The 17,289-nt window shown below is 38.8% G+C and overlaps 1 protein-coding gene across 1 annotated transcript in view; it reads left to right on the plus strand.

Annotated features, from left to right (window-relative positions):
• The window catches only part of PLA2G4A (phospholipase A2 group IVA), a 1,409,517-nt gene that overhangs the window by 1,367,449 nt on the left and 24,779 nt on the right, over positions 1-17,289 (plus strand). The window contains exon 17 of the mRNA XM_044085320.1: positions 7,058-7,215. Coding sequence (XP_043941255.1) covers positions 7,058-7,215 — 158 coding nt within the window. The remainder of the gene's footprint in view (positions 1-7,057; positions 7,216-17,289) is intronic.

Raw genomic sequence — 17,289 nt, forward strand, 5'->3', positions numbered from 1 at the left:
GTCCTGATCTAAATCCAGTTAGCCCTATGTTATATTTTGCTGTTTTTGGGCGAATCACAATATCCAGAAGCTTACATCCTGTTTTACATGCAACAGAAGTCTGGTTGCCCATCTATCACTACATAACCCTGGAGGATCGACATTCACATATATGAAGGTAACTGCTTCAGTAGTTGAGCATCCCCAGCATTCTGCCTTAAAGGGACATCCCCATTTTGTTCAGATGCAGCAATAGCATATTTCATTCTCAAGTATTTACATGACCATCATTATTTTATGATAGGATGATGAGTTATTTCCTTAAATCAGTGAAAGCATTGTTTAAAGTGGCATTGCTGCGATGAGTTAGCACCTCTTCATTAATGGCTTCCATAGTGTAGTGCGGGTTGAAGATCTTGCTAGTTGTCCACAAAATTATCTACAGAGTTTATTTTAAAACTAGACACCCTAGTTTTAAGTATTTTTGTAAATATCTCCCATAGCTTAAAGAGAAATTCCACCTTGAAGCTCCAATTATTTCATCATATCTTGATAAAATGAGACACACTGATGTCCCTCTTACCAGGCTTGATAAGGGGAAGTTAGTTAGTTGCCTGTCAGAGGCCAGGATTCACCGGATCACCTAGCACTCACGTCACTTACCCCTAAGTACCAGTGTAACTCAGTCATAGTTCACGTGGGAATGAATTACCTGAGACCTACCTCCTTGGACTATATGAAGAGACGCATGACTGAGCTCTCAGAATATGAGTCACAGGCAGGTATGAATCTAGCATTGAGCAATATTTTACTGCTTCCAAGGATGATGCAACAGTACCAGTAGAAAATTATCAATTTTAACAATTAGCTTAGTTACTGGTGTCATTCCAAAGGTGTCCACTACATGTCAGCATGGGAGGACATGTCATAAGCCATGCTGCTTTGCCAGGGATGGTCTTCACCTGTCACCTCTAAGCTTTCAGATATTGGCCAAAACATTATCCACCCCTATAGTGCTTTTTTAGGCATTGCTAAACAGACAAACCATCCAACATAAAAGCTACTCAGGACAAGCTAAAGGTGTTACTGCTCAATGCTAGGAGCCTCAACAAGAAACTGCACTCCCTGGAGAGTATCCTCACCTGGGAGAATATTGGCATCTGTGCAGTTACAGAAACATGGTTCAAAGCCATGGAAAGCACTCTGGCAGTGCATGGTTATAATGCCTTTCATACATTCTGGCCACCCACTGAACATGAAAGAACTAAAGGTGAAAGGTGTATCTATCTACATAATGGATTAACACACCTCAAGGAGAGTCAGACAAAATTACATGCTTGAGCTACTCCATGTCCAGCTAACCATGGGAAAAATCCATTACCATATTCTTGATAGATAAAGGTCCCCCACCATGAACCAGGAAACCCATACATCTTAACGGAAGTTACTAGAATCACACACATCCAGTCTGATACCATACGCATGGGTGACTTTAACTACCGCTCCATTAATTGAGATGCATACATGACCACTAACATGCAGGACTGAAGATTTTTTGACTTTGTAAATTCAAATGTTTTGGAGCAGCTAGTCTGCAGTCCCACTAAGCAAACAAATATCGTAGATCTTGTAGTCACCTAGTGTTAGGTCCTCACTGGTAAGATCAGATTACAAAGTGGTCTCCCTTGAAATAACAGTAAAACTATTCTCCCCACCTAAACTCAAAAACGTTTAAGAACTTCTCTTAGGCAAACTACCCCCTACTAAGGGATCACATAGCTAGTTTCTAAGCTCTCCCAAATCAAGAAAACACAGAAACCTATGCAGAGGCACACACAAAAGCCTTGTATGACCATATAAATTGCTGCATAGAAGTGGCGTACCAGACCAAAATAAACCCAGGTCAAACTGCAAAAACAAGTCACCCTGGTGGACACCTGGTACTAAAAGGTTGTACAACAAAAGAAAGAAAATCCTGTCAATAAGTAAGAGGGAAGGAGCACAACAGAACAAAAAGTCCCTCATTAGTCTAAACATGCAAATCAGGGAACTTGTCAAGTCTCTGAAAGCAGACTTTGAAGTAAAAATAGCCAAAAGAGCGAATTGTAATCATAAGGCATTTTTCAGTTATGCCCGCAGTCTTAAGGGCATCATCCAACAATGTGCAGAATTAGTTGTAGATTGCTTCACATATACTCAGACAGAAGCCATAACAAATCTGCTGGATGACAAATTCATTTCAAATTTCACGTCACCATCACCCCCAGTTCTCCCCCAAGAAATACCATCCACCACTCCACCGCCAATTATCACCACAGAACAGGTGTCCAGTATGCTCTGTAAAGCTAAAAATGCTGCTTCAAAGAGGCCTGACAATATACCAGGTTGCCTCTTAAACAACTTAAATCAGGACTTTTCAGGCCCATTAGGATCTCTGTTTAACCACAGTCGCCAGACTGGCTTTGTCCCGATAGAATGGAGGACACCAACAGTCATCCCTCTACATAAAGGGGGACCATCTACTGACCCAGGAAATTACAGATGCATAACAACCCAATTCAGCTTTGCCAACGGCAGGTCATGCCTACTGAAACTGGTGGATTTCTTTGAGAAAGTCACTAAGGCCATGGATGAAGGTAAAGCAGTATATACCATCTACCTTAACCTAGTCAAGGCATTTGACACTGTTCCCCATGCAAGTGTTGTAAATAAAGACACAAAACCTTTACTCTGTCTCCTACCAACTATTAAGAGGTTACATATGCCTGACATGCAAAGCAAATGCAAATCCAGCCCTGATTGAGCTGCTACACATCCACTAGTCAGGCAGCATGAGGACCACCAGATCTAGGGATCTAAACTTAGTCAGTGACTCAAACAAAACATGCTTGAGAGACAGATGTGTGTCTCAGAGATTATGCCTTCTTTGGAACAGGCTTCCCATTCCCATTAAGCAGAACCCTTCCTTGGCCCTCTTCAAATGCAGTTTGTAACAGTGGATGGGGATCACAAATTCACACCTGGGGTAGTGCCTATGTCCCTTATAGACAGGGGCAATCTGTAAGATACTCTGTGCACAGGTAAAAATACATGCTGACCTCTTCCCGTAAGGGCCATATATTGGGCAAAATTGGGTTATATTGGCTAGGCTTGTAAGGGCCCTTAAGCCATTAGCCTAGTAATATCCTTTGAAACTATGAACATGTGTACCTAACTAATCATAATCACTATACTTTTTAAATTAATTTCTTGTTCCTGTGTCCCTATGTACTCAGAAATGTCCATTGTAGTCCGACTCTTCATCTTCTAACACTGTGTGATTTGTGTCCCTCCCTTTAAGGCAATGGCTAAACATTACACAGGAGACATTTTTCTTCACCAAAAACAGTAACAGTACTGTGTGTCACTGACTTCCTGCCCTAAAGAGATCATGTCATTTCATCAAGTAATTGGCCCTGATCTGTGTTGACTGAAAGCTGCTACATACCTTTCATGGTAAATTTAAACTGTCTTTACCACAATCTGCTAAATATCAGTATTTTTAAATAACTGAAGTTGTAGTCTGTAAACAGTTGCCAGGCCCTCCTCCATACTTTTCCTGAGGAGACATAATTCTCATTTCAGTGAGGAGCTCTGCTCACTCATCTGTATAATATGACATTTGTAACTTCAAAAAATGTGTAAGGTCAGATAAAAGCTTTTTGTAGTTTTGCATACTGTGTGCTGTGGGAATCCATGTCTGATCTTCAAAGATGTAGCCATAGATGTGTACTGTAAATTTAGTTTCACTTGTATATTATAAACTATATTTTCCTTCCAATAACCCGAGTAATCTTTTCCACGCTTTCATACTGCAACACTTACAGTAACATTTCTGCAATGCATACGTACAGCCTTCTGCATTGAACTCTGTCATGAGCTGAAAGTTTGCTGATTTTACAGTACATCCTCACAGTCTTGCTGAGATATAGCTAGCAAGTCCAGCAGCTCTATTCACTCATCTGTTACTGACAATTTTCACTACAAAGAAATAGTGAAGCTTACAGTATTTCAGATTGTACTTAATAACTGCAGTTTCTTAGAAAAAAATAAAAATGTTTTCTTATGTAGTGCTGTAGCATAACTCACTCTTGTTTGTTACACAATGAGCTCTCCAAAGACTAAGTGTGTGGAAACAAATTTCACATTATCCAGTAGTGTGTGCTTTGTAACAGTTAATTGATGTCAGCAAGGCCCAGTCTTAGGATAAAAAAATGTAATAGTGCTGACTAATAATAAGAACTGTGAAAGTTTTATTGCTAGCCTGTTTCTTATAGGCAGTTCCACAAAGAACTTGTAAAGTTATATCCAGTCAAATCTACAGCTATATATATACAACTGGTCAAAGCTGGAACCAGACATAAAGTATTTTGCAGAGAGCAAGACCACCTGCACCCCCTTTAGTTATACAGACTAATTCCAAGATCCCATAGCCATATAGAAAATGTGAAAAAAAAATCTCAAAAATGTGAATCACGGCAAGGTCTTTACGGCACAACGTGTTCATATATATTTTTATGACAAACAGCAGTTGATTTGCAGCATATCAAAATGTGATAACGGAACTACAGTCACATCTACTTCAGACACTTTCACTAGTAGGAAAACCATCTCAGGCTGAGAAAATTCCTTTCTATAATAATCCGAAAAATGAGCATGTAAAAAAAAAGTGTGACCTTTATGACCTTTCAGAGACAAAAGATGAAATGATCAAACTTAAAGGTGCTTGAGAGTTTCTGTCTGTTAAACCATATTAAAGGGGTACAGTGATCAAAATAACAATGAGGCAAGAATAACCTTTTTGGCTAATGGTATTTTATATCAAGTGGGTCTCGCTTGGCTCTGTGATATAGCTATTCTGTGCTGACCTAGAAAAAGTGAACCAGTGAACTTAGTACCCAAAATTTTCAGGTGAGCAGTCAAAAAGTAAGATGCTGTTGCATTGTGTGCCTGCAAGGTTTAAATTATGTTTTAATGAATCATCTGTCTATAAGCTTATTGATCCTAAGCAAAGGATTTTTCAGTCAATCAATTTTGTTTTCCTCAACCTCACTCAACATATGATGTCCAAGACTTACTGTACCTGCAGCAGCATGTGGGTGGCTACTAGAGAGGTAGTAAGTAAACCTACCTTTGGTGGTCAGTGCTTGCCAAAGCCCTGCAACATCAGCATTACTTCAGAGTAGCATAGATTTGTTTTTTTATTCCTGATAACTTTAAAAATATGTTATCGTCTGACATAGTCCCCGAGTGTGATCTTGATGGACTTGCCATTAGACATGCTTCTCATAAAAACGTTTGATTCTACATTGGTGTTCTTCTCTTGGGCAGTGATATCCAACATTGAGATGATCAGCAGGCCAGTATCAGACATTAGACATTCCTGGGTCTTGGGTCACCCTAAAAATGCTAGAATCAAAGCCACACTGGGATGATGATCTCAGTACACTGTGTTTCACAAATGATGGCGTTGGTTTTCAGGCAGTTTACTGTCTGGAAGGGCATAACGGGTGTACTGTATCTGAAACAGCAGGTGTGTGTAACATATACATATGTATATACCTGTGCACCCATTGATTTATCTTTTTATTTGTGTGTGTGTGTGAATATATATATATATATATATATATGTGTGTGTGTGTGTGTGTATATAGATATATATATATATATATATATATATATATGTGTGTGTGTGTGTGTGTGTATATATTGTGTGTGGATCCTATTTAAACACCAAGTATTCACAAAAGCAAACGTTATCATCAAACCAGGAGCATTGATAACCCAGAACATTGAAACCTAAACAAGAAACTCAAAACTTAGACCCCGTGCTAATTATGTATACAAACTTTGAGACTGCACTACAGTGGCAGAAGGAGCAAAACCCCAATCCCCTCTGTAATGTGATCACACACAGTGAAGATCTTTCTAGTTCAATGTTCCTGGTTTGAAGTTATAACATTTGCTGTTGTGAACATTTGATGTTCAGATAGGGATCCATATCTCTCTCTCTCTCTCTCTCTATATATATATATATATATATATATATATGTGGATTCTCGAATTTCAGTATCTCGAGCCCAAGAAGTGGAATCCACAAAACAACAAAAACTAAAAACTGTGAAATTCAAAACCTTGAATACCGGAAGTTTTGAATTTCGCGGTTTTACTACACACACACACACACACACACACACACACACACACACAATCACTCTACTACATGAAAGCAGGGGCAAGCCCCCCTGCACCCCTCATGTGGGGGTCTGCACCACCAACACCCCCCCTACTTAAATATTCTCACTCCGAGGTCGCACTACATACAAACACACACAAAACACCACCACACAAGCTACTTTCTTTTCGCACACACATCACAGCAACAAAACACACTGACACACACCACAGCCCCTACCCAAACCCCTTAACACACACACACACACACACACACACACACACACACACACACACACACACACACACACACACACACACTTACCTGAATACATAACCATAGTGCAACTTTAGAAGTGCGAAATTCAAAACCTCCGGTATTCGAGGTTTTGAATTTTGCGCTTCTAAACTTTCGCTATTATGTGGATTCGGCTTAATGGGCTCAAAATACTGAAATTCGAGATTAGATATATATAGCTATAGATATATATGTAACACACACAAAATGCAGGACAGCTTTCTACTGCATAAAAATGCCTTGAAGTAGCAGGAAACACCTGCTCATTTGTTGAGTTAGTACCTGTTATATTTATTTTTAGCATTCTCTTTTGGTGTGAAGATTTGTTGATTGGTTTAATATTCTGTAGTTGCAGTAAGGTGCATCCAGTTCAATGTGCCTTAGTGTTTGTGTGTATGTGAAAACTACTTGTGTGTGCAATGGCTCATACTTCATACAAAATGGCCCAGGTAACGACTAAAAGGGCCCACAAATAAATGTAGTTGCCTGCTATTAAATACACATACTCATGAGCAAGTGAGTATAGTTCACTGATGTTTAACTGTTCTTTTTTTTCTTTTTTTGGAGGTGTGCCCCGGGAAACAGAAAAGGAGAAGGATTTTGCTGACTTTGATATTTTTGATGACCAAGAAACTCCATTCTCTACTTTCAACTTCCAATATTCCAATGAGGCCTTCAAACGACTGCATGATCTAATGGAATTCAACACACTGAACAACATAGACGTATGTAGCAACCTTTACTTAAACACAGACTCTTACTTTACGCAAGGGATTAACTTTAGTTGTGTAGCCTTTTTTTTTTCCTTGTGCCATGTTTAATAAATGTTTTCACAGTCCTATAGGTCTCAGTATCATAGGTCTTAGATGGTGATTGATGTTTCACTTACTAATCTTGCTTTACTAGCTCATGCGTTCAGGAATGTATAGTTTAACCAATAAACACTTAAAAAAATACCACAGGAAGGCTAAACAAGAATGTGTTACCAATTATTTCATCATAAGTTAAGCACTTATGTTCTCAACAAATTTATAGGAACTTCATCCAAACTAAACCTTTAACACTGCTTTCAGTTTAAATAATGAGTGAAAAAAAATCACATGACACATTCCTTTTGAAACCCAATCTTTTAACAATAGTAATCATATTGAATGGGCCTTTTAAAATAATAAAAACTTATTAAAACTATGTGTAAGTTCTGCTTTTATGTAAATATTACTAACAGTACAAGAAATGTTTTCAAACTAAACCAGACTTTAATTTAATACATTTACAATCAAAAAGTTTTAAAGTTTAGATGCCCTTGCTTTTATTATATTTTGTAAAGTCATTCAGACACTGTAGTTTTGACACATTCAACTTTAACTGCCAGTGCAGTTCTATGGATTCTAACCTCTCTTCCCAACAACTCAAATCTAGGAGTCATCTCAACAAGAAAAGTAAAAACTTTGTAAACTAAGAGCATGTTAAAGAATGTCTGCATAATTCATTAGTTGAATCTCTTTTCTTATAACATATACATGCTCATATACACATACATACAAATATTTCAAGCATGGGCATTAATGCCCTTCTAGCCTGCCAGTATACCAAAACAGTTGTTCCCATAATAAGTATCCTGGCTGATCGTAAAAATATCTGAACTAGTGCTTGCATTAGTGTAATTTGGTAGTCTGTCCATGCATCAGTTGCTGTCTCAGCGAACCAATTAGTACACTTCTCATTCCTAGAGAATCTTCTACACAGGTTGTCTGGTGATTCTCTATTACTGTTTGATAAGCCCAAACATTCCCAGAGGTAGTTTTCTCTAAATGCCCTACATATCTGAATATGGTCTCCTCTTAAATATCTATATGAGACACTGTATAAGTTCAGATATTTTAATCTTTTATAATAACTTAAATTTTCACATTTATGGATGTCCTTGGTATATTTCCATTTAACTCTTTCCACATGACTCATGCTTGTTTTCTTATAAGGTTTCCATATTGTTATTCAGTACCCAAGTTTGGGTCTAATGTAACTATTAGACAATTACTTCATAATTTCTGATATTCTATACGTTATAAATCATTTTATACAACCTGTAGTTCTATAACTGTCATTAAGCATTTGGTTGATATGATTAGAAAAACTCAGAGCTGATCAACCCATATACCCATGTCCGTAAATGAATCTACAATTTCAATCGATGTGTGCTGTATTAAATACTCCTGTAGTGTAAAACCCTCCAGGACAATGCTCATGTAAGACAGCACAGTCCACTCCATGTAAATATAGCAAAAAAAAAACTTTAATAAAAAGGTTAAGAGCTTTCATCCCTTCCAATCTTCTGTGACTTCATCAGAACCAAGATGACTAGTCAGCCAGCTTATATAGTAAAAGAATCATGTGACATAATTCAAGTCTTAGGTGAGAAGTTCTTAACAGAAACAAGTTCTAAAATACAAATTGATAAGTGCTGCTGAAAGTACATCTAAAAAGTATACATACAAACTACATATAAAGTAATGAAAAAATAGTAAACTCGTTAAAAACATGCTAGACAAATCCACTGAAAATAACATCACTATAGTTTCCTAGCTTTTAACTTTAAAATAGGTACAAATGAAATGTGGCTATTCAGACCAGGGATTTGAAGCATTTAGCGTTAATTGCCAAATTAGTTCCCTATTCTCCAGAAAGGTTTGCAGTCACCTCCCCTGTCGTTGTGACTGACCTCAAGAATACCAAAGAGGAATTTGTTCTGACTAATACATGATAGTGAGTGCTTATACAGAGCTCTATTATGGTTTCTCTTAGAAATATCATAATAATGCTCATAGAAGCTTTTGCGAAATCATCTTTCTGTTTTGCCAGTATAAAAAGTGTTACAACCAGAACAGATGGCAAAATAAACTATTCCTTTTGTGGAACAATTACCTTTTACTAATTTCACTCTCTGCTCCCTACACAAACAGGTGTTTCCCTCTATAATAAAGGGACATCGGTTACAAGCTCCACATTTGTGTATCTGTTGAGAAACTTTTTGTATGTACACTTGGTGCTTTCTCAAACAGGTATTTTAAAATTTTAGCTGTTTTATGAAAAAAAAGAGGGTTTGTCACCAACAAGACTGTGTAGATTAGGGTCTATTTTGAACAAATTCCAGTTATGTATTGTACTTTTTATCTCATGGTCAGACCCATTAAATTTAGTAACCAAAGAGTTAGTAAAACATGTAGTCATATCTTCATCAGCCTCTGTCCTGGGTTTACTAGTGTAATCTATTCCCAGAAAGGAGTGATATTTAGTCCCCCACTCTTTAATAATTTCTAACATAATAGTGTTGAGCAAATTGTGTGGATGCCCCTTTTCTAAGAACATGTTGGCAATCTTGTTATAGTCTGCCAAAAGTAAGTCAAAAGTTGAATACTTTTGTAATGCCCTAATCAATTACCCTTTGAGACACTTTTTGCAGTTGTATGGGTGACAGGTTTTAAAATGTAAATAGGTGTTAGACAAGGAAACTTTCCTATTAACGGAGGACTTGATTTTTTCAAATTCAGGTTTTTTCAAATAGTAACTTTTAAGTAGTCCCAAATGTTTGTCAAAATGGTGGGCAATTCAAAACCTAGTAGTGGTGTTTATGGATTGCATAAATTTAGGAATGTCTTCTTCTGCACCCACCCAGAGAAGAAATAAGTCATCTAGGTATCTAAAATACTGTTTCCAACAAGATGAAAAAAGTAGAGTCCAAATGTATCTTTACTTCCACATGAACATTACAAAATTGGAAAAAATTGGGGTTCAAGTTGCACCCACTGCCACTCCCTCTGTCTGCCAGAAGTATTCTCCATCAAAACAGATGTAGTTCTTTACAAGTACCAGTTCCAAAAGGTCCATAAGTAATCTAATTAAGAATTTGTCTAGTTGTGTGAGCTTAAGTAGTACTGAATGAAAAAAATCTAAACTCGTCTTGTGTGGAATAGATGTAAATAAATCTACACATCTATTTTTAAAAAGATTTGTTGTCATTATATAGGTCATGAGTTAGCTTACTAAGAAAATCTCAAGAGTCCTTTAAAATGTGTTGAGTGGAATCTAAAATATTTTTATGAGTCCGCTCCATGAATATCACAAGTAGGTAAGTTCTGGACCCTTGTGCAGAGACTATGAGTTTATATGGAGGGCCATCCACATTTGTATGCACTTTCAGGATTCCAAAAAAAACAGTTGGTATGTGGGGGTTTCTGACTTGAAAGAAAATATCTGTACCTTTTGTTAACCAATTTTCTAGAAGAACTAAGTTACACACAGCACAATTTTTCATTTATAACTGTTATTATATCATTATAGAACATGCTACAGGTGGTAATAGATCTCCTTTCAACATATGCATGCTGATGTATGGTTTCATGTTCCAACCTGTCCATTTAAATAACTTATCCAAAATTATCTTCTGCTTTATTTTTTCACAAAGTAAAAGTAGACTTAAGGGTCTATATGATTCTGTCTTTGTCCTACTACCCTTTCCTTTAAAGATAGTTTGAGTGGCTGCAGTAGTGCAGTGGTTAGTGTTGTCACCTCACAGCAAGAGGTTCTCTGGTTCAATTCTCAGCCTGGGTGCCTTCTGTGCTGAGTCTGCATGTCCTCCCTGTGGTTGCATGGGTGTTTTCTGGGTGCTCCACTTTCCTCTCACATTCCAAAGAAATGCAGTAGGTAGATTGGCCATTCTAAATTGACCGTAGGTGTGAATGTGTGTGCAATTTAGTGGTAAGGATGAAATACTGTGGCAGGGCTAGCCACCTGGGGGTGTGAACCTTGGCTCAAAATGATTGTCACTATTGAAGTGATACCCCAACCCCATGTGCAAAATGGGAAAAGGGGTTGAGGATGGATGGATAATAAGTGCATGTCTCCAATCTTGAGGAATCTCCCCATATTTATGTGACTTAGTAAATAATACATGTAATGGTACTGTACGTTGTTGCTGAAGTGTTCTCAAGTCATTGTTAGTAATTCTGTCTCCTCTCTGCTTCATTTGAATCCAGTTTGTGCAGTTCTTTTTCAATATAATCTAATTTGATTCCATTTTCTGTGGTTACCTGGATGTTACTAGGACACTTTATTACTCCCTTTGTGGAGCCAAACTGATTTGAATAAGATTTTGTAAATATATCTATAATCTGTTGTCTTTACTGCTTCCACATCTTATGTATCTATAAAATGGTTTCTTATTATGTTCAGTATCTTTATATACATTTTCTTCAAAATTTTCTTGATCTTGCTTCATACTGTCCTTAATTTGTTTGTCCAGCTTGTGTATTTCAGTTTTCAAAGTTGTAGCTTGACCCCTTTTCCACTTGTCATATTTTTTCTCTCACCTTAATCAAGTATCTTGTTCTTATAAAAATATATCCTCCAGGCATTGTGTGCCTAGATCCAGATGTTATACGTTTTCTCTTTCCAAACTTTCTACATTCCTTTTTTCCAGTGAAAGCATCACTCCAGTTAGTTTTACATAGTGACTGTTTTGCTTCCATATAATCTGTTATTAATCTTCTGTGCATTGGTTTAGATTTCAGTTTGGCAGAATTATCTAGCAACAAATTAACCTTTATAACCCCATAAATACTGCACATTGATGGAGGTAAAACTTTGATATGAAGTAACAGTAATTTTCTTAGGAACACAAACAATGTCTAGTATGTTCTGTCCACTGGTAGTTTTTTTACAACTTGAAGCAGTTGTTCCTGAACATACGTTGTGAATAATTTCCTTAATAAAGTTGCTGAATCAGTATTATTCCAATCTATTTCTGGAAATGTAAGTCCCCAGCCACTGTTATTCTTCCCTCATGTGTTTTATGCAAGAAATGTATGAATTCCTCTAGGTTATCTCTTGACTTCAGTGGTGTATCTTCTCCAACAGTTGTAATATGTTCCTGGCTTTTCTTTATTGTCACAGTTCCACAATCTATAGTATTGCTGTTATCACTGAACATGTAATAATCACTGGTCTGATAACAATCTTTAATCCCTATCATAACACTTTCACCTGATTTTTTGTTAGAATGTCTGTTACAGTAAAAACATTTACACCTTGACAGTATTGGTTTCTAGTCGCTGTTCTTTGTTTTTTTTCAATAAACATCTTTATTAAATTATCATGTGCATGCAAATAGTAACGGGAACTTAGCAAATTTTCCAATAGAAAAAAAAACATTTTTTTAATGCTCCTAGCATTAACAACCATCAGTGATGTATCAAATGTTATCTGTGAACTGTTAAATGTTTGACCTGGCAAAAACCCTGTGTTGCGTTTGTCAAAATATTGCAAAATATCTGCTGCAAAACTTGTTTTCCCTAATCTTGACAAGTGTATGCCTTCCTGTTTGAACTCATGTGTGCCCATAATTAGACTCGGAAGCTCTACACAATTCCATTTTTTTAAAACAGGACATTTTGTCTTGTAGGAATTTGCCTAAAAAGTATTTTTATTCATAGTGACATGAGTCTCTTTTTTTATATGTGATTTGTGACAAATACATCTTAGCACCCATACAAGTTATGGAATCGAAGAGGGCTGTAAGTTCCGTACTTAGTCAGAGAGTCTTTGCAGATGTGATAGGGTGTACCCAGATGAACAAAATTAAATACATGCTTTCTTACATTAAGGGGTTTTAAGCTCTGCCTCACATCCGTTTTTTCCTTCTGGCAAGCATAACACTATTCAGTGTTCATTATCTTTTCTGCAGATGTAAGTATCAGTTCCTCTAGTAATTGAATCTCCAATTATAAGAATATATTTTCTGACCAGATCTGAAGAATCTTCAACTTCTAATTCAATAATATCTGCTTTACAAATTGTTAGAAAGGAATGATCTTCATCACCATTAGTCTTATTAACCCCACTGTTTTCAATGCATATTAAATTTACAAGCATACAGATGTTCTTCGTGTTTCACTGTTGCAGTCATCACACAAGGGTTATCTGCTTGCAGGTAGCCCTCACTCATCCGGAATACCAGAGACTTAGTATTTCTGTGTCATTTGCTGTCACTCCAGGACTGACTTCAGGTCATCAGGGGTATAAAAACAGGCAGCCGACACCATTACATCAGTCTTTCTTGCCGAGGAGCCCGAAGCAGAAGCAGTTCGCATGAGTGCCAGTCGGCTGCTACCTGAGTTTTCATTTCCGAATTGAATCATCCTGAAGTCTTCTAAAGCTAAGTACCCCATTGAGGATCCTTTTTTCTTGCTCTAACCGATGTCAGAAAAAGTTAACAATTGTCTCACCTGTGGAAAGCAAATACCACACTGAGATTTCCATTCTTACTGCGTCACCTGTTTAGGCCCAGAACATGACGTACCTCGCTGTCAGTTTTGTGCTTTGTTCAACACCTGAACTATTTGTCGTCGGGCCCTTATTGTCACTAAATACTCACTCTTGATCTCTGTATCTGACTACCGATCTTCAGAAATAACTTAAGGATAAAGATAGAGACAGACCGCACAGGTTCAAAACTGCTGATGTTGCTTTCATTAAGCTAGTCGCCAGTTCGCTGGTACTCAGTGAGGTGCTTTTGCAGCCTCTAATGCCCACTTCAATGGATTCACAGGCTGCTACTGAGACCAATTCAGACTCTTCTTTGACTATGGAATCTGCAGATATCTCTACCTTGGATGGGTCCAGAGCTGCTGTGCAGGCACCAACTTCTGAGGAAGTTCTTTGCACTACCGATATTCGACACAAACCGATGACCTTTCATGTTTTCAGTTCTGTCTAAAACTATTGAGTTTTTAATGCCAAGAGTACGAGCTATGCCTAAAAAACGATGACCCAAACCCAAGCACCTGCTTCCTTGATGCAACATCAAATGCTTAAAATGGCAGAAGACCTGATTATGCTGAGTAGGGGAAGCCAGACTTCCCCTGCTAAGAGAAAAAGAGATCTGTCCCCAGCAGCTTTAACAGAACAAGAGTCTGACGACTCTGAGGTTTCTGAATATGAAGACATGCCTTTATCTGCTTATGAGGATTCAGATGCAGAGGAATCCATTCCCTCTGCTTCCCCTCCAGAGGATTTTTCTTTTGGTGAAACACTACATACTTTAAGAGAGCATTTCCACTGGGAATGCCAAGACTATCCTCAGTCCAAAAAGAGACTCAGAGAATTTTTAGATTTGCCACAACATAGACCTTTAGCAATCTCTCCAGTTCTGGATGTTGTGGATGATGTTTTATGGAATCCAGTCTAACTCCTTATACTTTACCCCCTGCTCCAAGGAAACCAGACAGGTACTACAGAGTCCCTGACTCTCACAAATTTATTTTCAAAAATCCTACTGCTAACCCAGAGGTAATTTCCCAGGAGCCTAAAGGTATAAAAGCAACTACAGCTAAGAATCCCACCCCTTCGGACAGGGATTCCTGAGCTTTAGACAGATGGGGTAAAAAAAGTATACACCTCTGCACCTCTCGCCATTAGGGCATTGAATTGCCAGTTTCACATGCTGAAATACCAGCAACATATTATGGAACTTATTAAGCAAAAATTATCTACCTTTATAGACTGTGCAGAAAATAAAGAATTACAAGAGCTTATGCATCCTGCAAGCCAAGTCAGCAAACATACTTTGCAATGTGGCTTTGACACCCTAGAAGCATCTTGCAGGGCAGCAGTCACTGGTTCTGTACTGAGAAGGCATGCTTGGCTTAAGGAGCAGACCTTGCCAGACCATGTCAAATCAAAATTACTAGACACCCCTTTGAACAGGGATAGTCTGTTTGGTACCAAAGCAGAAGATGTTCTAAAAAAGATGGAAGAAAAGGCTAAATCTATACAGACAGTCAAAGATTGCAAGTGCAGCCTCCTAGATTCAGTAGGCATTTCCCCTTGAAACATTGGTCCTTTCCAGCTCCCTCAAGGCCATCTCAAACTAGACCCAGGGGAAACAGACCCCCCCAGATTACAGTCTCAGGGTATGCAGAGATCTAAGCAATGGAGTGCCTCTACTTCTAAATCAGGGAGTACTAAGCCACCCCGTTACAGAAATAATTCACAGTGACTTCTCAACTCCACTCCTCACCTCTGCCCAACTGTCCATGCCCCTAAGGAGGAAAACTTGCCCATCATGCAAAAAAATGGACCTCCATCACCAAAGATCAATGGGTCCTCAACACTGTATCCCAGGGGTACAAATTTTACTTCCACTCATTGCCAACCCCAGAAGGGTTCCCAGACATTCCTCCAAATCAGTGGGCAGAGGCACAAAACCAAGTTTAATCCCTACTCTCCATAAGGGCAATTCAACCTGTTCCTGCAGAATAAGTAGGTCAAGGGTTTTATTCCAGACTTTTCCTGGTACCCAGAAAAGAGGGCATTTGGCGCCCAATCCTAGATATTTCCATTCTAAGCACCTTCCTGGTGGTACCAAAATTCAAAATGCTCACCCTTCAGCAGCTTCTTCCTATGATGTCCAAAGAGACCTGGTTAGGTACCCTAGACCTAAAAGAAGCCTATCTGCACATCCCTATCAGGGACTCATGCAGGAAATACCTATGTTTCAGGGCAGGATCTATGCATTATCAGTTCTCTGCACTTCCCTTTGGCTTATCCACTGCTCCCAGAGTATTCACAAAATGCCTGGCTTCATCCCTTACCTATTGCAGACAGAGAAAGATTCAAAATTACCCGTACTTGGACAATTGCCTGACTCAGGCAGACAGTCAGGAAAAGCTGTTGGAGCACCTGACATTGGTAAAGAACCTTCTAACCTCCCTTGGGTACACTATCAATGTAAAGAAATCAAAACTAGTCCCCAGTCAGAAGATTTTATTCCTGGGAGCAAGCTTGGACACAGCATCCCAGATGGCATTCCTTACTCCAGAAAAACAAGCCGACCTGACAGGTTACTTCTCTCAAATCGCCAACAGAACCCAGCTATGTGCACGGAAAATCATGCAGGCCCTAGGGTTCATGGCCTCCTGCATTCTACTAATTCCATATGCCAGACTGCATATGAGGAAACTTCAGTGGTACTTAAAAAGACTTTGGTGCCAACATTCTCAAGACCTGGAAACCATCATACCTTGTCTAAGGACAGAGTTTCTTTGGTGGGCAGCAGCATGCAACCACAACAAGTGACTTCCCTTTACTCAACCCCACGCTGCCCAGACCCTAACCACAGACACATCAGACTATGCCTGGGGGGCACACCTGGACGACAAGTGCATTCAGGGTCACTGGAGCCCAAGTCAAATTCATCTGCACATCAGAAAGAGATGCTAGCTGTTCAGCACACTCTGACAGCTTTCAGATCCTACTCTTACCAGGACCCCTGCTAATAAAAACAGACAACACCACAGTTATGTGGTACATCAACAAGCAGGGGGAGCCCACTCTTACCTGTGGAATACGGCCTTGGACATGCAAATTAATCTGCAAGCTCAATTCTTGCCAGGCAAACAAAACTCTCTGGCAGACGACTTAAGCAGAAATCTCCTAGACCCACACAAGTGGCAATAAGAACCCAGCACCTTCAGCCTTCTAATCCAGAAATGAGGGACCCAACAGGTGGGCTTCTGTGCCTCCCCCTGCAATCACCAGCTCAGCAAATTCTGCACCAGGACACCTCACAGCAGGGCCTGGAAAGTAGATGCCCTATCCTTCCAGGTGGAAAACCTCTCAATTTATGCATTTACCTCTCTGCCTCTTCTCTCAAGAATATTACTCAAGATATGACAGGACAGACCAAGGGCAATCCTGATTGCCCTGGACTGGCCACACCAGCACTGGTACCCACTACTGCGCAA

This window comes from Protopterus annectens, chromosome 10.part0 (genome assembly GCF_019279795.1).
Source record: "Protopterus annectens isolate FY-2018-M chromosome 10.part0, PAN1.0, whole genome shotgun sequence".
NCBI lineage: Eukaryota > Metazoa > Chordata > Ceratodontiformes > Protopteridae > Protopterus > Protopterus annectens.